Below are 27,632 nucleotides of genomic sequence, written 5' to 3'. Positions count from 1 at the left end.
CTCTTTCTCTGATGCTCCCCTGCTCACACTGTCTCTCTCTCTCTCTCTCTCTCTCTCAGAAATAAATAAAAAACATGTAAAAAAAAATCTTTAATTCTGCCTCAACTCTTTTTTTTTGGAAAAATATCAAAACCACAAAAAAGCTGAAAAGTACAATGTCCTATATAACTTTCACCTAGGTTCAAAATTGTTAACATTTGCCACATTTGCTTGATCTCTCCTTTTCTTTCTCTACATACACATATACCACACATTTTTTAACCCATTTGTGAACCCATCATAATATTTCACTTCAAAAATGTTCAGCATGCATCTCTAAAGATAAAGAATAAGGATATTCCTAATATGTCATACCACTATCATACCAAAGAAATGATTAAACTGAATAGTTTCTTACATGGATGTGCAGAAGCAAATTCAAACCAAGCATTTAAGTCATCTGACTCATCTCTGGTGAGATTGACACTCAATCTGTCATTTCCTTCCTTCAGAAACCCTGAAATTAAATTTCATTTACTGCTTCTTCAGGCAGGTATTCGTAAATCCAAGCATTTCTGAAAATCAGGCGATAATCTTCTAAGTTATTCAAACCTCAAAAATCAAGTACACTGAATTTCCAGTTTACTTACTAACACTACAGAGTCTTAAGATGAGCCGAACTAGTTAACTCTCCTAAACTATGCTCTCTATTTTAATGTCCCATAGAGGGTTATAGTATACTAAACAATCATAATTTCACTCTTCCAGTTTTAAAAGGAAAAAACAACTGTTAAGAACTTACAATACAAAGAGGGCTGATAATCCAAATGAACCTGTTTTATAAGTAAGAAAACTGATGAATATATTCATGAAAAACTCATTTTCTTCTATCAGCTACATGAAAAACTAGTTTGTTAATGGGTACAATTTAAACTCAATCTCTGATGTTAGGAACTAAATAAGATTAAAAACAATAAAATCCTATCCTTGTTTTCAATGACCATACAAATCAGCTTAAGTGTTTCACACTGGAAGAAACAGCAATACAACCTAAAGCTAATAATGTTTAATGGCGAAACTGTGTCATACAGATGAAAATTATATCCATAATCACAGAAATGTATAAGATAAAAAGAAATGTTTAAGATCAATCTACAATCAAATAATAGTTAAGAAGAATGTTTACCATGTGATGCTAGGCACTAAGTACATTCCAAGATTTAATTAATTCAATCCTCATAGCAATCTCATTTTTCCACTGAGGAAACAGAGGTCACAGAGATGCTAGCATTAAAGGAATTATGTCAGGGATAGGAGACTTGACCTCAACCTTAGAGTACAAAAAAGTAAAATAAAGTCATTTCAAAAAAATGAAAAAGCACAAGCCCTAAAGCATAAATGTAACAAGTATCCAAGTAAGACCAAAAGAAAATTTTCAAACTGGAGAAATTAAGACTAAATAAATAGGATGGGATTCTAAGAGATCTTATATACCTAGCAAATAGATTAAAAAATTATGAAACAGCTTGAATGGAGCACCACTACAGGCTCTTTATGTGTTAAAAATGCCCTTTTAAAAAGGATAACCTGTTAACAATGCAGTATGAGAGAGAGAAATGAGAAGGAATTCTGTCCAATTCTAACATTTACATGCCAGTTTAATAAACTGTCTGATGCTTATGGAACCTGAGTCACAGTGAACCAACTAGGCTACCCATCATATCAGTAAGTCCATCTATTATGAACAAGGAAGAAGTAAACAGAGCTGAACGCACCCTGCATTATTTTCCAAATATACCTACAATGAAGTTAAAAGGTACATTGAAAACTATGTCAGTAAGAAGTGCTAGGTAATTAACATAAAATTATTTTTGCTATTCAGTACTATGCCAAAAGAATTTGGCCTAATTTGCCATAAGCATAAATTTTACAGTGTAAGTATTTACTTCATACAAATGCAACATCACAAATAAAGGAATTTACAAAATAATTTAACACACAGCTTCCTTAAATTGCTTTAGAAGTATTATACTATTTACCAAAAGGTAATAGACACAATAATTTTTATAAACAGCTATTAGGTAAATGATACTCTTTAAATTTAACGTCACACTTATTCATATGCCCATTAAGAACTAGGTATTTATCACTCATATAATAAATTCCACAATCCAGATCAAATATAAAAAGAAGCTATCTCAAACAATTTTCTTCTTTGTAAATAAACTCCTTTCTAAAGAGAAGAAATGTGAGAGGAAAAAAAAATCTCAAATTTGCAAAAACTAGATTACTCACCAGTAACTTGAGTTATCCTATTGGGTCTTTTCCCTCACAGATCCACCTCTCTTGCCCTTCTGTCCAGCATGAGAATCTTCCTGATGGGCATCCACTGGAACTGAGGGGGCATGCAGTACAGACGTATATGTAAGAAAGTTGGGGGGAGGGGATTTGGGAGATGCTAGAGACATGCTTCAGTGCACTTGCTTACCTTCCTGAAATTGGAAATTTCAACGGTTCCTTGGTCCTCGAGGCATTCACAATAACTTCAAAGAATGTGGATCTGTGGAGATTACCCAATAGGAGAACTCCAGTTACTGGTAAGTGATCCAGCTTTTTCTTCTCTATCAGAATAAGAAGATTAATTTTATTTGAGATTATTAATACCCGTAAAATTACAGGGAAAAGGAGTGTAAATTTACCGGATAACTGTATATGCATGCACCAAAATAAACACAGAAACAGAATGCATTCCTGGCATTATCAGAAAGAGAAGGAAAAGAAAATATGATTTGAATGGTTTCATTTTTAAATTCCCATTATAATGGCAGCTATCTCTTGATATACAAAAATATCAGCTATCAGAGTATTCCATTTCACTGAAACACCACCATCACACTTTAATATTAGTAAAAGTATAATTAGTTGATCAAAATCTGCCATTTCTTAACTAGCCATTGTCACTGACATACACCGAATTTTGGTGTAGAGGCCGCAGTGAACTAACAATCTATAAGACATCAGATAAAAAGCATCAATACAATTCCCTTTTCTCACTCAATAAGTCATTATAATAGACACCTATCACCAATAAAGAAACAGCCATACACACATATAGAAGTATGCCAGACCACTGATAATAATGCTAAATAATGAGAAAAATTTTATTTTAAATACACATACAAAGTAGGAATCACTGGGGCACCTGGGTGGCTCAGCTGGTTAAGCACTCGACTTCGGCTCAGGTCATGATCTCACGGTTCGTGGGTTCGAGTCCCGCGTCAGGCTCTGTGCTGACAGCTAGCTCAGGTTCTGAAGCCTGTTTCGGATTCTGTGTCTCCCTCTCTCTCTGACTCTCCCTTGCTCACGCTCTCTCTTTCTCTCAGAGATTTAAAAAAAAATTTTTTTTGAAAAGTGGAAATCATAGTTTCAATTAACTGTTATACTTTTACAATAAATGTCTAAAAATGGTCCTGTGATTAAAAACAAACTGACTTCTAAAAAATAGGTCTTCTCAATAGAACTTTATTTTGAAGCTCACATGAAAATATTCTATTATCTTTAACTCAATACACATTAATCAGGTAAATACTAGCTCCTGTTGAACATACAAATATATTTCAGTAATACTCATCCCTCTTAGCATTACGCTGCTAAATAATCATCTTCTGCTTTCAAAGTTGTTATGGTTCTTAATTCTATGGAAACAAAGATCATGTACAGTTTTACTCTGTTTTAAAAGTAAATAGGATATGAGGTACCTGGGTTGCTAAGTGGTTAAGTGTCCAACTCTTGAGTTCAGCTCAGGTCATGATTTATTAATTGTGAGATCAGGCTCTGCATTGGGCATTGAGCCTGCTTGAAATTCTCTATCCCCCTCTCCCTTTGCACACCCCCCAATAATAAAATAAAATAAAAGTATTTTAAAAATAAAAGTAAATAGGATAAAATGGTGCATAAACTCATCATTCAACAAAAACAAACTGAAAACATAATTCTAATGAAAATTTTACATCTCACTAATTATGATGTAATATTTGCATTTGGTAAAGGTTAACAGCACGTGTCAAGATTTTTGCTAGATTCCTACTTAATTTGAAGATATAAATTGCCTTGCAAAAATTATATACTTTTTAAAATAAATCTGAATTTTAAAAATTTGTTTAATGCATGCTTTTAAATGACCCATTCATACAAACAGGGCACTACACAGACCTCCATTTCTAACTAATACAGAGATTAAAAAAAAAGGTAGGACCAAAAAGGTCCTCTAGTTAACTTTTCCAGATTCCTAGTTAGCTTCTAGTGCCAGAAGAGTACCTGGCATAAAGGTCCTACATGTTTGGATTGATAAAATAGATAGGCATGCAAAATCCAAGTATTTCATCCTTCTGGCATAACCTAGGATAAAAGATGTCATTAAGAACTAAATAATAATTTCCAGTTTTTATTTTTAACCAATTTAGATTCATCTTATGAATTCAAAATAGAACCAACTCCATTTTTAAACTAATTTAGGAGAATTAAAGTATCTTGAAAACATTTTAAAGTAACCAAAACATCAGAGAAGAACATTGAAAGCTGTTTATTGTTATCGTGTCATAAACTCAACTAAGACAGATTTTATCAGAATAGCTGAGAAAAGAAATTCCAGAAATTACGATGCTCTATTCAAAACTACCTTGTATAAGCCCTAATAATTACAATGCTCATTCACAAAAAGGTATTCTTTAGTAATTAAGAACCAAATCAAGTATTTCAGTAATGAAAGTCTATTCCATAAAATCAATCTAAACTTGTGAAAAAACTGCTTAGAAAAAAATGCTGTAGCTAACTTTCACTTCCACTACTACCTGTGGTTCAGACATTATATTTTGGCTAGAAGCAATTTAAATTACAACTAGTTTTGATGATTCCAAGTACTTTATTTTCTAATTTTCAATTAAGATTTAAAATTCTAATGGAAGTGACTATGGTTGTGGAAAGTTATTCATGGTAAATCCTGGACTTGGAATCTTATAACAGCCTAATGAAATTTAACATTATACAAATATTCACACATATTTAAGTGACACTACTGATGGTTTATATGTAAACAACATAGGGGCATGTGTGTTTATATTTGAACTGAGTAAATTATGACTTCTCTCCTTTTTCAGTACCATGATACAGTCTCCTCAGGTTCCCCAGATTATAAATACCATCCACTTCCTAATCAAAATTTTCCTTTTCCTCAGTTTTTTTAACTTTTATTTTTATTTTTTTTGTTTAAATCCAAGTTAGTTAACATATAATGTCCTTTCCTTCAGTTTTAGCCATTTCCCACTAAGCAATCCACAGAGAAACAAACAAAAACAATACAATTTTCTCGTTAATGTAATTAATTTAAAATCAAAATGGCAAGAACTATATTCATCTGTAAAATAAGGGTAACAACAAAACCTAGTTCACAGAGCAGTACTGGGAATTAAGTTAATGTAAATAAAGCATTTAGAAACAATGCCCAGAATCTAACTTTATATATTTCAAACTGTTGACATAACCATCCAGAAATGGTTTTCAAGTGATTTTATACATCTTTAGAGGGATATAGTCTACACAAGAAAACTTCATAAAAAAACTACATAAAGAAATTCTAAACTTAGAAATTTATTGTTTATAATAATTTTGGTACTATTATTCTGAAACTACACACACACACATATATATATATACATGCACACGTATTTTAATGTTCGTTTATTTTTGAGAGAGAGAGGATGAGAGAGAGAAAGAAAGGGAGACACAGAATCCAAAGCAGGCTCCAAGCTCTGAGCTGTCAGCACAGAGCCTGACGCAGGGCTCCAACTCACAAACTGTGAGATCATGACCTGTGCCAAAATCGGAAGCTTAACCGACTGAGCCACCCAGGCACTGCTAACTATACTCTTTATACTGCAAGATAAAGAAAATAAGTAATTTATGTTACTGATTAGGAATCACCATTTACAACATAAAAGCTGTAAGAACATGTTAATATCAAAATTGAATTCCAAATACCACTATGTACTTGTAAATTTTTTTAAATGCACATAACTTTTAAATAGTTAATAAAACATTTCAGGCAGCAATTAGTAAGTAAGTCACTATCATTATCTCATTAACTTATAAACTATATCTGCTAATACTACAAAACTAGGCTTATATTAGATTTACGTTAGTAAAGGAAGTTACTCAACTTTATAAGTTGCCAGAAACAGTTATACAAATTGTTTTCTATGTCCCAATACCTGATTTTTATAAGCTAGAATTTTACAACTATTGACAAATTCTAAAATGAAAACATGGGAAAAACAGTATTTATTCCGGTTACTGACTGACATTTAATGGTAAAGATACTAATATTCAAATTGTTTGGAAGCTAAAGGGGAAGGATGGTAGCAGATCTATCTCCCTAGAACCCCTGCTTTGGACAAAAGAGTTTCTCACTTATTTTATATTTTGAATTTCCCCCCAACCCTTTCTTTCCAAGAAAGAATTCTGTAACAACAACAAAACATTTAAACTTCAGAGGATAGTGTGGTGGGCAACCTCTAAGATCACCCACAATGATCCTCCTACCTCCTGGTATGCAAGCCATTCTGTGATCTCCTCCCCCAGAAAATAGGCTGGATTTAGCGACGGATTTCTCAGGAGGAGAATGTGGCAGAAGTAGTGGGATATCACTCCCAATATTAGGTTATAAAAAAAAAACTGGCTTCTGTTTTGGGGGCTGTCACTGAGACACCTTGCTTTGGAGTAAACAAGGTGCCATATTGTGAGCAGCCCCATGGAGGGGCCCATGTGGCCAAGAAACTGATGTCTGGCCAACAGCCAGAGTCCTGAGGCCTGTGGACAGCCATAGGAGTACTCTAAGGCCTGCTGACAACCACATGAGTGAGCTTGGAGATGCATCCTCCCTCACTTGAGCCTAGACCCTGAGCAGCCCGAATCACCTGACAAGCTGTTTCCAAATTCTCGACTTAAAAAGAAGGATAAGGTAATAAATGTTTATTATTTTCAGCCACTAAATTTTGGGGTAATTTGTTAAACAAATACACAAATAGACAATACAGAAAGCTTTACAAAGTAATTAGTATTAAGCTATAAGTGGCAAATCAAATGCTAATTAGCTGCCAAAATGAGAACTCATAGAAAAATAATACTTATATGAGTTGACAGGTAAGGGTCCAATTTTTATTTGGTTCTTGGCTTTTAGGTCCAAAAATTCAACCTAGAGCTAAAGCAGATAAAACTCAATGACTGAATTCCACCAACCAATTTCACCAAACCGAGATGCCACCTTCCAGGACATTTCTTTCCCAGTATCAACATATCTGGACAGGCCAAACCGTTATAAAGACTTCCATAATGCACAGTGTGCAGCAGCCCTGAAACAGGTTGCCGTGTCTGCAAGCTACTTTTTTTTTTAATTGAATGATGTTAAGAATTAATTAATTTAGATATAAAGAAGCCTACATTACCACAACCCCCAGAATAAAGTACCACTCTACTGGCCATCAAATAGCATCCCTCACTTCCTACCACCTCTTATACTATGCTAAATATTAACCAATTATCCAGTGCTATAATGCTGCATAGTGTTTTTGCACAACACTTTATGTTCTATTCATTCTTCCTAAGGATACCTTAATCACATTAATTGATCTTTAACAATATTTTGATCTTCCGAATTTAACAGATACCCCAGGTCCCTTAATTAAGTACGACATTTTATAAACCATACCTTAAAATGGGTTAATTGTCTATGTCTATACTTCCATAGACAGTTAATATCATCTACTAGCTTCTAGTACAAGGAAACATTTTCCTGATCCTAGTCCAAAGCGTCAGGAGCATCATATGTAATCCTTTATACACCAACTATAGTTAGTATCCATGTCAACATACAAAAACAACAGCTAATAGTACTCTCAATGCCAACAATTATGCCAGCACGAAAATGAAGTCTAACTTTTACTCTGTAATTATGTTTTTTTCTCAACTTTTGATATTAAAATTAATCTGACCAGACTCTAAGCCCTGCTTTAGTTTTCAGTTCTTAATAACCTTCTCTAAAATGTGTAAGTGCATATTTTCTGCATAAATCTGATTTTATAAAACAATGGCAAATTTTTCTAACAAATTCCAATATAGTCCGAAGTTAATACTGACAGTTTTCAAATTACTGCCTACATTCTAAATAATAACTTTGTTATTCTGCAGTCATAAAATCTGAATCATGAATCACGTCAAATCCAACTTACTCCACAGATGACTATTACTTTACTAACCAAACAGTTTTATGAAAAGTGCTGTGATTTGCCTGGTTAGCTGATCAATAAAGACTGCTATGATTCATTGCTTCTAAAAACAGAACATAAAGGCTTATTCAAACCATACATGCTCCCTCACAATTATGCAATTACATTTACCTGACACTTAAAAAAATTATTGATACCAAAGTGGACCCAAATTTTTAAATTAATTCTATTAACCATTATAGCTACAGTCAGGAGCTATCTGTAAAAGTACAAACTTAATGATAGATTTTACTGTAAAATTAGAGCATCCTCCCTTGAGAAAGTTACTAACATAATTTTACTTATCTCCTGACTTATCTCCTTTATTTAATCTATAGATACAATTTAGAACTACTGTAACTACCATGAAAAGCTTAGCACAAGCACTATGCAGTATTATTACCTTGTTATAACTTAAAATATAAATTTTAACACTTGTTAAAATGAACATTACACAGAATGCAAGAGAAAAATTAAGATTCTATCTGAAGAAAGGCCATTTGACATGGCTCACCACATCCCCTCCTTTTGAAAACAATCTCTTCCCAGCTTCTGTAATATTACACTCTACTGGGTTTCTTACTCCCTATTTCTCTTTCTCCTCCATTTCTTCATCTTGGTGGGATGCTCTTCTAACCATCACAAAAAGGTAGTAGAAGAAACTTGAGAACCATCACAAAAAGGTAGTAATGTTTCTCAAGTTTCTGTCATGGGTTCTCTTTTCTCACGCTATGCAGTCTATTCTCTCTGACCTGTCTTACCTACTCCCATAGCTTCAACTCAATCATGTATGCTGATGACTACCAAGTATATATTCATATCCGTGTTCTCCTTTGTAAGCTTAAGCCCTACATATCCAACTGCCTCACAGATCTTCCCTGTCAGATTTCCCTCGAATACCTGAAATTCAACAAATCTAAAAGTGAACTGCTACCTTCCCCAAAACGGTCCCTCCTTCTGTCAGTGAAAAGCACATTTACCCAGCTGCTTACTTGAGCCAGAATCCTGGGATTCATCCTTGATTCTTTCCTCTCTTCAACCCAACTTCCTAGCTACCATTACCATCTCCAGCCACCAATCAAGTCCTATCAACTTTCTCTTAAATGTATCTAGAATCCACTCATTTCTGTCTCCCACTGGCATTACCCTTGTTGGGGCCACTACTGTATCTTTGCCTACATCTATTGTAATGGCTTCCACTAAATGGTTTCCCTGCCTCTAGTTCAGATTCAACCAACAAATACGCATGACAGACAAAATAAAATGCTACTAGTTGTGGTTTAAAGTATACATTATACTGATGGCAAAAGAAAACTTTTGTTAAACTGCTGAAAAAGTTGCATATGAAGGTAACTTTGGTTCAATTGACATAATTAAACATAATACATCCAACTCACAGACAGATAAAATGAACTGATATTATGTAAACATTGCTTAAAAACAAGAAGTGGAAAATAGTGTAAAGCAGCAATCAGATACATGATAAAGAGCTTTTGCAGCTGAATTAAGCATTACCAATACTTATGCAAAACACAGTGACAGGCACTGGGAATTTTTATTATTACTTATAATTATCATCATAATTAATTAATTAAAAACTATGCTGGGGTGCCTGGGTGGCTCAGTCGGTTGAGCGTCCGACTTCCGCTCAGGTCATGATGTCACAGTTCGTGGGTTAGAGCCCTGTGTTAGGCTCTGTGCTGACAGCTAGCTCAGAGCCTGGAGCCTGTTTCAGATTCTGTGTCTCCCTCTCTCTCTGACCCTCCCCCACTCATGTTCTGTCTCTCTCTGTCTCAAAAATAAACTATTAAAAAAAAAGAACTATGCTAAATTTCTTACATCATTAATCGCTTTGAATCATCACCATAAAGCCGTATGGTTATATGGCTGTAAATGGCAAGGTGGGAATTTAAGCTGAAACATGATTCCAGGACAAATGCTACTGCTCTCCAGGAGATTACATTCCTGGGAAGGAGAAAGAAACAGAAACAAAATGATTTCAATACACTATGTAATCAGAATCACCACATTTTTGGATAGAATGCTTCAAGAATGGAAAGGACATTCATTCTGGCCTAGAGATAAAGATATGCTCCTTGAGAGATGATGTGTGAGCAATCATAAAGACTAAGCAAGAAAACTGTGGAGGACGGGAGAGTGTGAGGAAGAATAAACAACATAATATACAAGATGACAAAGTGGCCTAAAAAAGATCATGACCATGCTTTCTGACAATCCAACCACGGAAACAGACTTACTCTTTACGGCAAACAGTAAAAACTGCTATTTTTAACTGTTCAACTCTTAGGTCTATACATATTGCTTACCAGTATTACACTACCAAAGTGCTTTTCAGATGTTAAAACTTGTACTGGTAAGCCCTAAATGTTTATGTGGACAAGTCACATCAGGTTACTAGGGGACAACCCTCCCCAAACAGCAGGTATGGAGAGGAGGAGAGGAAAGAGAAGAGGGAGGGAGGAATAAAGGGAGGGGAGGTGAAATTGTGAAATTATCCCTGAAATAATTTGTGGAAACGTTATCCTTTAGTAGAAGACACTTATACTTATGCCCTGGTTTTGTCAGCTACCACATTTGAACCCACATGCTCAATGACAGGGACTGTTACACTCATAATGGATATCAAGTATATCACCACTCATGTATTTGATGGTTTTAGCTAACATTTTCTGAGAACTTCCTATGTGTCAGGTACTGTCAAGTATTTTGCAATATTTATCTCATTTAATCCTCACAACAACTCTATGAGGTGTGTGTTATTATCAAGTCCATTTTATAAATGTAACAACTGAGACTCAAAAACTTGATTAACTTTCACAAGGCCACACAGATAGTAAGTGGTAAGATCAATATTTAAACTCAAACAATTAAGCTCCAAAGTCCAAAATCTTCACCACTATACTATATTCACTATACTGCAGGGAACTCTGAAATACTGAAAAAAAATTTTTTTTGTTTTCCATTATACTGAATACACCTAAAAATTTAAAACAAACATGTAGGAGCGCCTGGGTGGCTCAGTCACTTAAGCATCCAACTCCTGATTTCAGCTCAGGTCATGATCCCACCATCATCATTGTGGGATGGAGCTCCACATCGCGCTCTGTGCTACAGCATGGAGCCTGCTTGGAATTCTCCATCTCTTTCTCTGTCCCTCCCATGTGTGCACACACTCTCAAAATATAATAAAGTAAAAAATATATAAAAAAAAATAAAACAAACATGTAGGCAGAAAATAAAACTAGATAAATTTTCCTGCACCAAATATATGCATAATGAAGTCCTACACGAATGGAGATGGCAAGATCACAATTAAACTGTCAGTTACCAAGGAATATTACAGAAAATGCCATGTGATCAGAGCCATGAAGTTTATGAAAAATCGGCAAGGAGGGAATACTAACCAAATGTGATAACCACATTCATATAGACAATGGAACAGCCTTATCCATTTCACCAAAAAGAATAATTTGATGACATTATAAATTTAATATATTTCTCATCTATAAATTATACTGCTCATTACTCATCTAATTAATGATTATGTAGCTCTAGGTTTTACCAGTCTTGGTCTTTGAAGAAAGAGCAAAGGAGGCACTTGGGTGGTTCAGTCAGTTAAGCGTCTGACTTTGGTTCAGGTCATGATCTCATGTTTCGTAGGTTCGAGCCCCACATCGAGCCCCATATCAGGCTCTGTGCGGACATTGTGGAGCCTGCTTGGGATTCCCTCTCTCCATCTCTCTCTGCCTCCCCCCACATCTCTCTCTTTCTCTTTCAAAAATAAATGGATAAACATAAAAAAAAAACTTTTTAAAAAATCTTGAAAAATTTTAAGAAGAGCAAAGCGTCTAACAACATGGGTGAGAAGAAAGGAAAGATCTAGGGAAGGAGGGAGGAAGAAAAGGCTTTTCAAGAGAGAAAGGTTTTAATCTACTCATTACACAAAATTCATTATTAGCTCTTGCTTTTGAAATGTGTGGCTAATAAGTTCAGTCACAATTAACCCAGCCTATGTTGAAACAGACGAATTTAAGTGGTAGAAAGCTAAATGGAAGGAATAGCGCAGTAGTTCAAAAAAAGTGTTACAATAGCAAAACATCTTTAGGAAATAAATTAAAAGAAATCCTAATAAACAAAGTATATAAGAGCATAGATGATGTAGCTAAAGTGGAGTGTGGGAGCACAGAGCCCCAGTTGCTTGTTCCTGCTGGCAGCCCACTGAGATAATTTTTGAGACTTTAGAGCTCCAACCAACACAATTCAAAACTCCTGGATTCTTCTGAGGGAAGACTAGTGCATTTCTACCCCAAGAAACCCGTTTACCTGATTCTAACTGGCAAACACATGTTCTTACTCCCTTATTTCCTGCACTTGCTCTCTCACAGGTTTCCCAAAGCAGCCCTGAATGAGCTGTACGGTTGAAAGAAGGTACAGCTGTGTAAGGGTACATGAAACAGGAATAGGAGAGACTTAAGTGTTCACAGAGGAGGCATGTTTGGACATAAGGGAAGTGCTGGCCAGAGAGGGGATACCCCACACTCACATGCTGTACACAAATGCATGCTCACATACACAATCGTACATGCAATGCTGCCTACAAACACACATGCAACCCAAAAGGAAAGGGGAAAGTCCTTTGAAAAAAGCAGTTCAAGTAGAATGAATACCTCAGAGCCTTGCCCACCTATTTTATCTTGAAAAAAACTAGAGCGGTGCTTGCTGAATTTTAATGTGCATGTGAATAATCTATAAAATGCAGATTCTGACTCAGTAAATCCTTGGTGGGACCAGAGATTCTGCATTTTTTTAAAGTTTTATTTATTTAAGTCATGTCTACACCCAGCTTGGGGCTTGACCTCACAACCCAGATCAAGGGTCCCAGGTTCCTCCAACTGAGCCAGCCAGGAGCCTAGAGATTGTACATTTATAACAAGCTCCCAGGTGGTGTCCCTGCCACTGGTCTTTGGACCACACTTCAATAGCAAGGGCCTATAGAACAGGATGTTCCAAGGAGTTCTGTATTATAATAGAGAAAAACAAAATAAAACAAAACCCAGTCGAGTAAGACGGAGAACTGCTCAACTAAATAAGCTAAAACAAATTCTACTAGAGGATTCTCAGGACTTTGAATTTATTAAACTCTTCAAGAGAATGATACACAACACTTTCTGAACTTTCATGGCTTGTTTTCACAGAGCATTCCCTAGCACCAGCATTTGTGAGGCACACTGGAGCACAGAGAGAATCGAGGCAAGGTGAGAGCTGTCTTGGCAAGTCAGATAAACACCCCTGATGTAGAAGTCTCCTCCTTTACCCCATTCTTCCAAAGAGAGACACCTAACTTCCCCCTTTTAAATACTAATATCCACATGTAAAAAACAGAAAGGAAACACATTCTAGAAATAGCTCTGACTGGAGAGATGTTATGATGAGCATTCCTATTTTCCTCCTTTTATTTCTTTAGTATTTTCAATGAACATGTAATACTTTTTAACACCAGACAGTTACTGCCTTAAAAAAGAAAAACTCAACCGCCCCCCACCCCCACACTCAGGTTATTTACTTTCACACTTGAAACTATTACTTTATTCACATTTACAGAACAGATAAAACCAAAGATTTTCTAGTAAAGGAAGAACTGCTGGTGGATTGAAGAAAATAAAGGAATTAGAAAAAAGCAAACTAGGGGGAAAGGGAAAAAGGCAAGCTAGAAATGATATTAGTGAGGAGACTTTGGACTCAGGGGAGATCAACGATAATCAGCAAAAAAGGATGGAAAAAGATCAAAGAAGACCAAAACAAAATTGCCTTCTCTGTCAATGTACCTAGAGCTCTTCTTTTTTAAGTTTATTTATCTATTTGAGACAGAACGAGAGAGCGAGAGCGAGCATGAGCAGGGAAAGGGGAGAGAGCAAATCCCAAGCAGGCTCTGCCTTGAAAGCACCCAGTCCCACTTGGGGCTAGATCTCACAAACTGAGATCACGACCTGAGCTTAAATCAAGAGTCCACCACTTAACCAACTGAGCCACCCAGGCACCCCTTAGAGCTCTACTTCTTAAACAACCACTTCTTTGGCACCAAATATTATCTACTTGCTGCTGTTGTAAGTTGATCGCCCCCAGCACTTCGTATGATAGTGTGCAAACAAACCCTGATCAGACTACAAAACAGGTAAAAATTAAGTGTTTTAACTCATGTCTAAAAATTACCAGTGGACTGCATAAACTTTTTATCATATACAAATAGTAATATACGTACATAAAAATTGGTTATCAATTATACTATTAATGATTCTTAATATTTGTGTCACAAAATAAAAAAGGGAAATAAATTTACTGGGATTTTTCTTCTAGGAAATATTATGATATCAAAGTCAGGATACAAAGCACAAAAAATGTCACTATAAAAGATATCAAGGGGTGGCTGGGTGGCTCAGTCAGTTAAGCATCCAACTCTTAATTTCAGCTCAGGTCATGATCTCAGAGTTTGGAGTTCAAGCCATGTATCTGGCACTGCACTAACAGTGAAGAGCCTGCTTGGGATTCTCTCTCTCTCTCTCTCTCTCTCTCTCTCTCTCCCCCTCCCTTTCTCCCTCCCTCCATCCGTCCCTCCCTTGCTTACACTCTCTCTTTCTCAAAATAAACAAACATTAAAAAAAAGTATCAATATGAAGTTTGGTAACAATTACATGTCAAAAATATTAGTTATAGTTAACATGGGGGAAATAATTGACTCATCTTGTTCTTCATTCACTATACTGCTAAGCCCAGTTTTAACATAAATTCTTGTATTAGTTATAAGTAGTAGGTGTAATGTTAGAAATTATCAAGATATACAGCTCTAAATCTCTGTGTACCCAATTTACAAGAATAAATTCTTAAGAAATTACTTAGTACAAATTTAAATGTTATTATGTCGAGATAATAAAAAGGACTGGAAATCTAAGTATTTGTATCTGACATTACATTAACCAGCTACTGACTTTAAACAAGTCACAATCTTTCCATGCCTGTTTTCTTACCTGTCAGGAGGATACTAGACTAGAGCCCTGAGTTCCAACAAATAGAAAAGACCTCACCCACCAGATTGCTATACTTTACCCAGCAGTTCTCAGTACAGCAAGAACTGGGCTGAATCCCAAACAAGAAAGATTTGCAAACACAGTGGCCTCAACCTATTTCAAAAGTTTTAATACCAATATTTCTACCACAAACGGCTCAAGATCTTTCCTGTGAAGACAATCTTATCCCTCTACTATCAAGGTTTCAAGTAAGAAAAACTAGCCAGTCTGAGGAAATGACTAAACCTCATGGAAGCTCTTGAAAGGTTCCTTCCAGCTCTAAAATTCGGAGTAATTCTATAATTTCCCATAATAAACATATTGTAAAATGGAGTGCCTTCTGAATCTTCTGAAACAGAAGATTATAGATCATGTAACAAAAGACAGAGATTTTAACAACCCTGAAAGCCAATAAACAAAACATTGTAGGTATTTAGTAAGTATTTGTTAAACAAAATCACAACATATTCTAAGTACTTGCAATACCACTAAAATAAGCTATAAAAGATTAAGGAAAATGTGTCCTAAAAAAACCTCAGACACCTGTTTCATTAAATTCTTTAATGAAAACTTGATATCCCACCAAATGCTAATCTTTCTACCAAAACATACTGGCCCTCTAACACCTCAGAAGAAAAAAAGAGTAAGCCAAGAAACTTTTCACTCAAATATAGGATAGTTCTATTTTTTTATTTATATTTATCTATTTATTTTTTACAAATAGTTTATTGTCAACTTAGTTTCCACATAACACCCAGTGCTCATCCCCACAAGTGCCCTCCTCCATGCCCATCCCCCCTCCCCCCCACATCCATCAGTCCTCAGTTTTTGTCAGCATTCAAGAGTCTCTCATGGTTTGCCTCTCTCCCTTTCCCCCACCATTTCCTCCCTTCTTCTCCCCCGTGTTCCTCAGTTAAGTTCCTCCTAATCCTCCTATATGTACAAACATATGATATTTGTCCTTCTCTGCCTGACTTATTTCGCTCAGCATAACACCTTCAAGGTCCATCCATGTTGCTACACATGGCCAGATTTCATTGTTTCTCATTGCCATGTAGTATTCCATGGTATAGATAAACCACATCTTCTTGATCCATTCGTCCACTGATGGACACTTAGGCTCTTCCCATGTTTTAGCTATTGTTGAGGGTGCTGCTATGAACTATTTTTTTTTATTTTTTTTTAATTTTCCTTTAATGTTTGTTTATTTTTGAGAGACAGAGCATGAGTGGGGGAGGGGCAGAGAGAGGAGGAGACACAGAATCTGAAACAGGCTCCAGGCTCTGAGCTGTCAGCACAGAGCCCGACGTTGAGCTCAAACCCACAAACCGTGAGATTGTGACCTAAGCTTAACTGACTGAGCCACCCAGGTGCTCCATCAAATACGATAGTTTTATAAACCTCTTCATCAGAGACAAATGGATGAAAAGATCAACCAGTGGTCAACCTGTATTTCAATCTAGGCTCTAACACTAAATTTGTGATTGGACGACCATCTTCCTCTCCTCCATGAAGGGCGTTTTGATGAACAAATGGAAAGATATAAAGGAGAGCATTCTGAACACAGAAAATTACTACGTAAATGATAAATAATTTAAAGATACTGGCTTTTACTGAAACCACCAATAATAGCAAAATTAATTTTGTAGCAATGTTATAAATATTCTCTCATACACCTAACAGTAATAACTCCCATTCAATAATCACTTACTATATGTAAGCCACTGTGATAAGGCTTTACAAAAATTAACTCATTTAATCTTCTCAGCAATGCTTTAAAAAAAAATACATTAGTAGTATACTGAAGATCACTGCCAATATGATAAGTAATATAGTGGAAGAAACCAATGTTAAATTCAATAAAGTAGTCCCATTATAAAATTATTTTATTCTCAAAATAATGGTTTCTGGTATTATTAATCATACTTAAGTTTAATAATCTGTACCAGCCTATGTAAATTTGAAATCTTGCTTCAATTATATAACTATTGTCTGAAAAACAGCAGTTTCTTTTTAAAAAATACATTATTTATACATGCATACATATAGACATATACATAGAGAAAAGGGCACTGACATGGCAGTTTCATTTGGCTGAAATTTCTTGAGAAAACTAACCAATCAAATAGGAAATAGGCTGTGATGTTAGAACACACTTTACCAAAAGTGCTTGACCAATAATGACTACACCAATAACTGATTTCATCCTTGATTTAAGCACAGGACTGCTCTCTCCAAAAACTAGGACTAGATTGGAAAATTAACTGTAAATTCCTTCTTCTGTTTACTCATTAGCAAATATTATTTATCTATCTTTGGTAGAATTCAATTTCTCAGAGGCTGGAACTGGGTCTCATCCACAATTCTACAATCCCAGCAAAACTCCTGGCATATGGTATGTGTTCATTAAGCATATACAGAATTCTAGAATTTTGTTCCCTACCATTTACTTCCGATACTTCACACATGTAGACATGTGGGTTTCTTCTCCAAATAATGACTTACACAACCTGTATCAAAATTCCAACTTCTTCAAAGCTACATATACATTAAAAAAAAAAAACCAATAACTTTTCCTTTCTAATATATATATTCCTCTTTGAACAAACTTTCATTGAACACCTATTACTTCCCAGGCACTTGGTCAGGCATCTTCGAAGAAGGTAACGAAAAGCTCATATTTCCCTTAAGAAACTCACAGCATAACAAGAGAGTAAATGCATACAGGTAGCAGAACTACCATATGCTAAATGATACGACAAAGAAAGATAAGTATCACAAACTGAGGCACTATTCAGATTCTAAAACCAGAAAACAGTTACTCTCATCACTTTAACCAAAGTTATCCATTCTCTGGAGAATTCATCGTCTGAGAGAGAATACTCAGCTTCATGAAAAAGACACAAATCAACCCTGGATTTATGAGGAAATGCTGAAGCTAGATAAAGATCACCATCAGAGGCATGCACAAAAGACACACAAAGGAAAGCATGTTTGAGATCGGTCAAGGAGAATGTCACAGCCTAAAGATACACAAACTAAGTTTGGAAGAATAAGCAGTTAACTAGGTAGGCAAAATGATAACAGAATTGTAGCAAAATATCAGCAACTAACCCTGTTAGTCTGACTCTGGACAACTGGAAATAGACAACTGGAAGGACAAGATGAGGGAAAATTCCATTATTTCTTTAATGTTTGCCTAATTTCTATAGTTATATAGATATCTAATAATTTATATAATTGATCTATCTTTAAAGTAACAAGTTCATAGATAAAACAATACTATCTCAACCATAACATGTTAATTATAATTAAGTTAAATTTGTTCCATTAATTGTACCAGCAATTTCAAATAAATGCAAAATCTGAAATCTATTTTTCAATTAAACAGTCTCAAATACCACAAATCTATGTTTAGTATATTCTAGGTTTTGATAGGCCTTTGGTGTCAACTAACTTTAAAAACCACTCAACAGAGAACTTAAGTATGTTTCATTATATGCTGTACTTTTTCATAACTTTAGCTCACTTTAGTCAAGAAATAATTCTCATTTTTAGCTATATACCATGGAAATTTCAATCATCTGAATAACAAGGCCTCTGTAAGTGGCTGTGAGATAATGAACAACTTTCCAAAGTTTTACTGTAAAAATGCTAAGGCATAGTGTGATGTAAAGTACATTATCATTATTGAAATATGAAACTAATATATTGTTATATGTCAATTAAAAATGATAAAGCTAAAAATGTTTCAAAATTGAGCGGCAAATTATATTTCTACTTGCACACATACATGTTAAGTGTAAGACGAACAAACATAAAAAAATGAGATGCACAAAGTTCTTTATGTTCTTAATTTTCAAAATAACTACATATTTTGTTATAACATTATTGCATTATAAAAATATTATTTCCATGTTTAAAGACAAAAGAAATGAATACTCAGGGTCACTCATCTCAGTTACTAGTCTAAGTGTAATAACTGCTTTTAATCAAATAACAGCATCAAATACGAAACAAAATTGTGAAAACATCTTTAAAAAGTAATATATACCTATAAATTATGGACAAAATAGTCTGATAACATTTTTACAAGCACAGTCTTAAAAGTTATTGGGGGTGGGATGCCTGGGTGGCTCAGTCAGTTAAGTATCTGACTTTAGCTCAGGTCATGATCTCATGGTTCATCAGTTTGAGTCCCCTACATCAGGCTCTGTGCTAACTATGCCGAGCCTGCTTGGGATTCTTTCTCCCTCTCTCTCTGTCTCTCCCTTGAATGTACTCGTGTTCTACATGCGACTCTTGATCTCAGGGTCATGAGTTTGAGCACCATGTTGGGTGCAGAAATTACTTTAAAAAAAAGAAACTTAAAAAAGTTATTAGGGGCACCTGCGTGGCTCAGTCAATTAAGTGTCCAACTCCTTCTATTGGCTCAGGTCATGATATCGTGGTCATGAGAATGAGCCCCGCAACAGGTCTGCCCTGAGGAGTCTGCTTGGGATTCTCTCTCTGTCTCAATAAAAAAATAAACTTAAAGAAATAAAATTTTTTTAAAAGTTATTGGAAAAGTGATGCCAATTGTTAAATAGCAATAGCAAAATTTAAAGGAACTTTAGCTGAAAAAGTTTAAATACCTACAATGTTCCAAATACTTTAGTAGCTTTGGAGAATCCAAGTAAATCTGTTGGATGTAGAAACCCACACTTTGGAGAAGACATACACAGGGTATGGTTGCCCAGAAGTGCAGATAAACACATAGACAATACTACCACAATATGGTGATTTTCTAGGGATAATTACATACACATTCACATAGACTGAACAATAGTTGGGGTGGGTAGGTTATAATCCCAGAGGGTTTCTTAGTTTTTTTTTTAAGAAGCGCCATCTGATGAAAATAAGTGCTGATGCATCATAAGATTGGTTGGGATATGCATCAGGAAACGAAGCTATATCTAGCTATTCATGGTTGAATACCATGCTCAGGAGCTCAATTTTTATTCAATAAAGAGGACTTTATTCACTGGAGAAGTCTCAATTTTTTTTTTAAATAAAAGAACATATATAATCACATAGGTTTTAAAAAATATACTGAAATAATGTTAGCAGCATTAGGGATAAGAGACCAATTTGTCATAATTCAGGAGAGAAATGACATGGGCTTCTAAACTATAGTGACATCAACTGGAAAAAGGATAGATTTGAGAGACAATCCAAAGACTGGACATGAGGGATGAGGATGAGTTAGAATCAAAGTTGAGACAATGATAGTAGCTGGCTTAGATTCCAGAAAGAGTATGCTATGCCACATACAATGTAAAGTATATAGAAAAGAAGCCATGTTTCAGTAGGCAGAAACCAATTTCAGAGATGTACAAGAGAAACCAAAGAAAAAATGTGAGAGACATCAAAAAGGGAGAATTTCAATTAAAAAAGAAAGGCTACCAATATCAAATAAGATGGAGCTGACATGGAAAGAAGAGTGAGATTAGGCCACTAAGTTTAACAAGTCACTAGGTTATCAGAGAGATCTTATTCAACAAAGGATAAATGAAAGGAAAAGAATGCCTGCTGAAGTAAATCTGTTGGATGTAGAAACCCACACTAGTAAAACCCTACACCGCAGTTCATAAACTTTTGGTCTCAGGCTCTCTTACACTCTCAAAGTTAAAAGAGTTTTTGTTTATGTAAGTCTAATCTAGCAAGAAATAAATTACTATATTAGAAATAAAAAGCTAAAATTTAAATATATACTAGTTCATTTAAAAAATAAAGTAGATCACAATTTAATATAAATACTTTTAAAACCCTGTATTTTCCAAATCAAAAGTAATTCTGTGTGAGGAGTAGCACTTGCATATTTTTGCAAAACCTCTAATATCTGGCTTAACAGAAGACATCTGGATCATCATATCTACTTCTGCATTCAATTTGGTGCAGTATGTTGGTTTAGTTCAAGAATATGAAAAAACTCCGGACTCCCACAAATATGTAGTTGAAAAGGGAGGAGTAGTTTTAATAGCCTTTTCAGATAATTATAGATATTCTTTGATACTACATAAAAACACAAGTAGTTATTTTTCTAAAGTCAGTTGCATGTGGAATCTGAAACTACATCAACAAAGTTTTCATAGTAGTCCTTTAAAATCCATTGATTTATGTTGTACTTTAAATGGATTATCTGCGCATGGTTTTATAACCTCAGACATTGGTTATCTGAATATACTGGTTCACTGAGTTATGCAGATCTTCCAAACATCAACAAATTTCATGATAAATTATCAGATGTTACATTCATTAGTATCGCCACCTGATTTCATCCTTAAAATACTGGGATCTACAGTAGCTACTCATTTTCGAAAATTCTAATTTTCACTTTAAAGCTTGATTTTTATCACTGGCAACAAACACTATCAATTGTTTTCCCTGAAGTGACAGACTCTCTCCATTCAATTTCAAGAAAATAGATGCTACAAAAAAAAGGAAAAAGAAAATAGATGCTACATATCCAAGTTTGAATAACCATGGTTTGCCAGGCATTCTTTCAAGTAAAAATGATCTTCCATGAAAAAAGCATCTAGTTCTGCTTGCAAATTAAACAACTACACAAATGTTTTCCCTTGAATCAACCACTGTACTCTAAGTATGCACCAGAAGGGCTTTACTTTACTTCCCAGTTCATCAAATATATTAAAAAAGACATGAGACTTCCTAAAATTTGTAACTCTTACTGCTACATCACGGGAATACATGCTTAAGTGAAACTGGCATTGTTTTTACTTCACAGGCACGGTAGTGAAGATTATGATGAATACGGATAGCATTTGGGGCCACTGCTTTGATTCATGCTAAGGGGTCCAGCAGTTTTATCCATCCTTGCCTCTGTTAACCGCAAGGGTTAACACAGCAAAAAAGACAAATAGCATCTTAATATCACTGTGAAGATAGTCTGGACTTCGCAGACTCCTTAAAAGGGTCTCAGGGACCCCCCAGGGTTACCTCAGATCACACTCTGAAAACCATTACCCTAAATTATCCAAACACTAATCACTTTAAGAATTTCTTTGTAAACAATGAACCCCCATGACTTCTCTAACCCAAGATAGAAGGAGGAAAACAAACAAACCAACCAACCTCCTAGAATAAGGAGTCTCGGAACAACTTTTGTCGGTGGCTGCAAAGGTTCCTCAGACAGGTAGCAAGGCTTGGGAACTCTGCATTTCTGAAAAACGAACTGACTTAAATGGTCCTCAATTTTTTTCTCCCATTCCTACCCCAAGAGTAGTAGAATCTGTGACAAACCTCAAATTAGAAGATAGAAAGCAAATCTGGCAACAAAAATACTGAAAAGACTTTTACCAGATAATTGGGGTTTATTTTAGATTTCTTCAAAATGTAAATCGTAACAATTTACTTCCATTTTATAGAAGCTGAAATAATTCCTCTTTTTACCAATAGTCAGATCCTGACCATATTACTGTGTTCAGTTATAAACACTTTTTTAAAATGAGAAAATTTCAACCTCTTTGGCTCATACATAAAGATTTACTAATACGACCTCATGTATACAATTTGGTACAATTCAAAGTGTTTGTGATTTGACAACAAAATCATAAAACGTTGCAAAAGAAACAGAAACATCTCTCTTGCTCACCATTCTATGTCCAATACCTAGCACAGCCCTTGTATAAAATAAAGATGCTCAGTAAACACTGCTAAGCGTTGAAGTAGTTGAAATGAGGCAAGAACACAGGTCACCAGATACCTAGTACAACTAGAGCTTTCTTCTCTCTGAAATCTTTTTCACTGTTCCATAAAATAATATCTCTCAGAAACCTAAGAGAGCTATTACAACTTATCGTGAGAAAATATAACATTACCTGTTAACAGTTTAAATTCCACCTGAACGTCTACTATGGACTCGGCGTTTTATGTTTTCATTTAGATCACATTTCAAAATGAAAACAAATGCTCTATCATTCTCATTTTTAAATATGTGTCATCTGAGTTAGGCAGTAATTTCCATTCCTATATCAAGTGGCAAGGAGATACTACTCTAACTCAATCATACATTGACTGCACTACCCTCAGCACAATATACTAAATATTTCTTTCTCTGATGATTTAGACTCGTTCTTAATTTTTGAAGATTCTTAGCCTTATATTGCTTTATAGGAACTTGATGATGAAGATATAAAGATGAAGGAGACTGTATAGTGCCTGTCACAGTAATTTGTCACCATAGCTTTTTCTTTTTTTAAAATGTTTCCTGTCAGTTTGACATTTATCACTGCTTCTCTCACAAAAGTACAATGCGGAAAACTTCAGGTACTTGAACTGTCTAGTTATTTAGATTCTGGATAAAAAAAAAAAAAAAGATGAATCAAATTTAAACTACTTAAGGTCAGCAAGCACAAAACTGAAATTCAAACACAGAAATGGCATAAATTTAAAGAATATAACTGATCAATTTAGGAATTGAAGCTACTTCAAATCATGTTTCATTTTAAAATACCACTATGAATATAACCTCATTTCACTGAATAGTCTGCAGTAAAACGTGACCTACCAAGGATACAGCCAAAGAAAATAGTCTTCTGTTGAAATATAAAAAATTTGAACTCATAATCTTAAAAGACAAAATCATCAATAAAGACTTTGAAGGGAGACCATGGGCTCTGTCTTCTGTAGAGGTTTAAAAAGAAAAGACTCTTCAAACGTCTGGAATGCCTTAGACTTGGCCTCACATTTGGCGACTTCGAAGCAGAATCAGTTCAAAGGTCAGTCTGACCCAAGCAATTCAAGTCCCGTAGGTCAGTTACCAGACAAGTCATTAGCAAACTGCATCTTCAGCTCTGCTGCCATCCAGTCCCTGCTTTGATAAACACCAACTTTACCCTTGAAATTACCCTAACTGCTAATTGACATGTCAGTTATACAGAATTATTTGTTCCAACTCCTGAAACTTCTGCTTCTCTCTAGTGTTCTGCAATCCTTTAATCCTGTTTTTCTAACATTACCAGAGAGGGAAATATTTTGTGGTGCGATCAATATCTGCCCTATTAACAATGCCCTGTTCCACTGTTCTATCCAAACATGGATTCCACTCTAAATTTCAGAAGCAGTGGTTGGAAAGTAACAGATATCAGAGAAATTAGAGCTCTTAGATTTAACTTAGGGCCAAAATCAAAAGAGAAGATACAATTCAGAGAGAGGAAGGAAGAAGCTGAGAGGGTCGTAGTGTAGAACACTTACTTTTAGGAACAGAGTGTCCCTTAGACTTCTGGTGAGTTGCCCAGAGCCTCTTCAGTTTCAATCCAAATGACAATGCTTCTCTGAGTCCTTCTCAAGTAATGTTTCCACCACTAAAAATTCGATCTACAAGAGCTCAGATGTACTGGTAAAAAATATCAGGGGACCCCTTGTAGGCCTCAAGCCTCTTTTAAACTAGGCCCACTTCTCTGTCCTGGGCCAACTCCCCTGTGCACTATATTCCTTCTTCTTCCAGGTGCCAGGTATTCAGCCTGTTTCTTCTCTTCTGAGCTGCCACCACCTACTCTATTTCTCAGGGTTCCTCTAACCCCAAGACTGGCTGTGGAGTAGGACAACAGCTTCCCCCCTTCCTTGCTGTCCCTGCAAATAAACATATAGGCTCTTCTAGTTTCAGTATTTTTTCTAATGGCTACAAGAAAATAGAGAGGAAACAACAAAAAGCAACAATATAGTACCAGAGATTAAGATAATAAATGTCTCCACTTTACAGTTCCTGCCTCCAAAAACCACATTTTCTAAAACCTGCTTGAGTGTTTTAAGAAGTACAAAGTATTAACATAGATATACAAACATATATTCTAAGCCAAATCCAAACTGATATAAAGATACAAAGATACTCTGCTTTTCAAAATACTTAAATCACGGGTCCAAAAATAGTTGCCACATTTACTTTAGCAAACAGGTGCGGGCTTTTTGTTTGTTTACTTTTTAGAATGGTCTGTTATATTCCCTTGAATTTACATGTTTGAAAGTTTGCTTTTTAAAGAATGTCATGAAAAATGCTCAATACATTTTACCCAATGTAAATGAGAATATACAAAATGTATATTCTGATTCACAAAAAGACATGCTGAAAGTAGTAGTTTCACTAAGCAAATCATAAACTTTTAAAGTTATTTCCAACTATTTCTGTCTCTACGTTTTAAAAATTTAATAAATTGTTCTAAATGTTTAAAAATCTGGATTATCTCATTTTCAGAAATTTAACTTCTACTGAATACATAAATCTAATGTCACTATAAAGTAGGGCTCCTTTAAAACAGTATATCACATTAGCATACTTATACTCCTGTGATAATTTAGTTTCTAACAGACTGTGTAATATCAAAATACATGATATCTAAACATTAGGCTATAACTCACATGGTTGTAAGAAGTTCAAAGACTATCTTCCTATAAAAGTGAAGGAACTCTAAGTGTTGGCAGATCAACAATGTCAGACTTTGCGTTTCCTGTATGACTTTCTTTATCCACTTAATTCACTTAAGTGGTTTTTTGAAAGACTGAGTTATTATACTGTAAGCCTACAATAAAATAAAGACTGAAAATAGGCAGAGATCATTTTATCTCATTTGTATAGTCTCATAGATTGCCATTTAATCAAACTAAAAACATTCAGATACTTTCAGTAAAAATGTGTCCCTGTGACTGGGCTCGCCTCCAACTATTTATAAAATATTAGAGAATTAGAATAAAAATACTAAACAAAACCTTGATCTAACCCTTCCAGACTCTATAAATAAAAAAGGCATTTTAACCTATTGTGTGTTCCATAACCAGGCACCTTTTTTTAAGAATTAAATTAGATTACATCTTTTGATCCTACAGAGGATTTCATGGCTTTTCTTTGATTCCAACACACTAACACAACAATGCAGCCAACATTAATATTCCCGGACTGGGCGGGGGGCATTAGACCCAGCGATACGTATTAAATCGCAGTTGCTAATGCCTCCCTTAAATAATTTATTCTCTCCTGGCAGCATATAACGTTACAGCCTCTTCAATTACCCCTCACCGCAAACCATCGCAAGGGTCGCAATCAATCTGACCCAATTCCTACCGCGGCCACCACCTCAGTCTCGCCTCCTCCCGCCGGGTCTGCGAGTGTCACGGGAGGGGGGCGGCAGCCGCAGGGGCGTCCTCTGCGCCGCGACCCGGGCGCCCCACGGCGCGCGGGGCAGGCCCGGGACTCACCGGGTGGAGGTGCCCTTCCGCACATCGCACATCATGCACTTGAAGGCCTCGGCGCTGTTCCGGAAGGTGCAGACGCTACAGTCCCAGTAACCCTCATCCGAGGACGGCTTCGGCTGCCGCTTCGGCCTGCAGGACACAACCCGGACACGACGCGGCGCGGGGTCACCAGCAGGCCGCGCCCGGCGCCCGGTCCCCGCGGCCGCCCCCGCCCCGCCCCCCGCCCCGATTCCGCGACCCCCGCCCCGCGGGCCCCCGGCGCGCCGCGCTCCGGCTAGGAGTGGGAGGGGAGTCAAGAAGGGGGAGGGCGCGGGCGCGGCCGCAGTCGCCGCCGCCGCCGCCGCTCTGACACCCGGGCTGCCGCTCCGGCCGCCGCCATCGCGGCTCCATTGTAGGGCGGCCGGCGCCGGCCCCTCACGCGGCAGCGCTCGCGCGGCAGAGGCGCCAGCGCCGCCTCCGTTCTGGCCCCGCTGCCCGGGCGGCGAGCGAGACGGCCGCCCGAAGCCCGGCGCGAGGGCCCCGCCGCCTGCACAGTCCGGGCCCGGGGGCCCGGGCGCTGTTACCTGGTGGGGCTCTTCTTGTCTCCCATGGCTTAGCTACAGATGCACGCGGAGAGTCGCCGCGGCGGCCGCTCTGTTTGTCAATAAGGAGGATAATAAGCCGGGCGGAAGCGGGCGGGGGAGGAGGGAGGAGGGGGCGGGGAAGGCCGCACCGCCGCGCTCCGGAGCCGCCGCCGGATCCCACGCAGCCTCCAGCTGTCGGGGAAACTCCTGCCTGGGCGCACGTGACCCGCGCCGGCCAACCAGCGGCGGCGCCGGAGACTTCAAACGCGGCCAGCGCGGCCCAGCACCCGCGGCGAGTTCGCGGGCGGGCGGTGTGGGGGTGGTCGCTGCAGCCTCGGGCGCCGCCGCCTCTCGGCTCGGCTCACCGCGCTTCTCCTCCGCAACCTTGGCTGGCGGTGGCTGCCACGCGCTGCAGGGCCCCTGTGACGGGGGGATGCTCAGTC

At 36.8% G+C, this 27,632-nt stretch overlaps 1 protein-coding gene across 4 annotated transcripts in view; it reads right to left on the bottom strand.

Moving 5' to 3' along the window:
• YAF2 (YY1 associated factor 2) overlaps positions 1–27,373 on the bottom strand; it is a 73,078-nt gene extending 45,705 nt beyond the window's left edge. Inside the window, exons 1-3 of one of the 4 annotated variants that reach the window (XR_005531261.1) lie at positions 27,190–27,373; positions 26,630–26,755; positions 24,635–25,012 (exon numbers count right to left, since the gene is read on the bottom strand). Coding sequence is in view for 2 of the 4 variants with exons in the window: in XM_039249329.1 (XP_039105260.1) it covers positions 2,468–2,539; positions 26,630–26,755; positions 27,190–27,215 (224 nt within the window). In the remaining 2 variants the exon portion in view is untranslated. Of the gene's footprint in view, positions 1–2,467; positions 2,540–24,634; positions 25,013–26,629; positions 26,756–27,189 lie in introns of those variants that run through there. The other 3 variants (XM_039249329.1, XM_039249326.1, XM_039249328.1) reach the window with 3 other exon arrangements.
• Between the last annotated feature and the right edge of the window lie 259 nt (positions 27,374–27,632).

This window comes from Hyaena hyaena, unplaced genomic scaffold (genome assembly GCF_003009895.1).
Source record: "Hyaena hyaena isolate Hyena2069 unplaced genomic scaffold, ASM300989v1 scaffold_334, whole genome shotgun sequence".
Lineage (NCBI taxonomy): Eukaryota > Metazoa > Chordata > Mammalia > Carnivora > Hyaenidae > Hyaena > Hyaena hyaena.
This window is presented reverse-complemented; position numbering and strand designations above follow the sequence as displayed.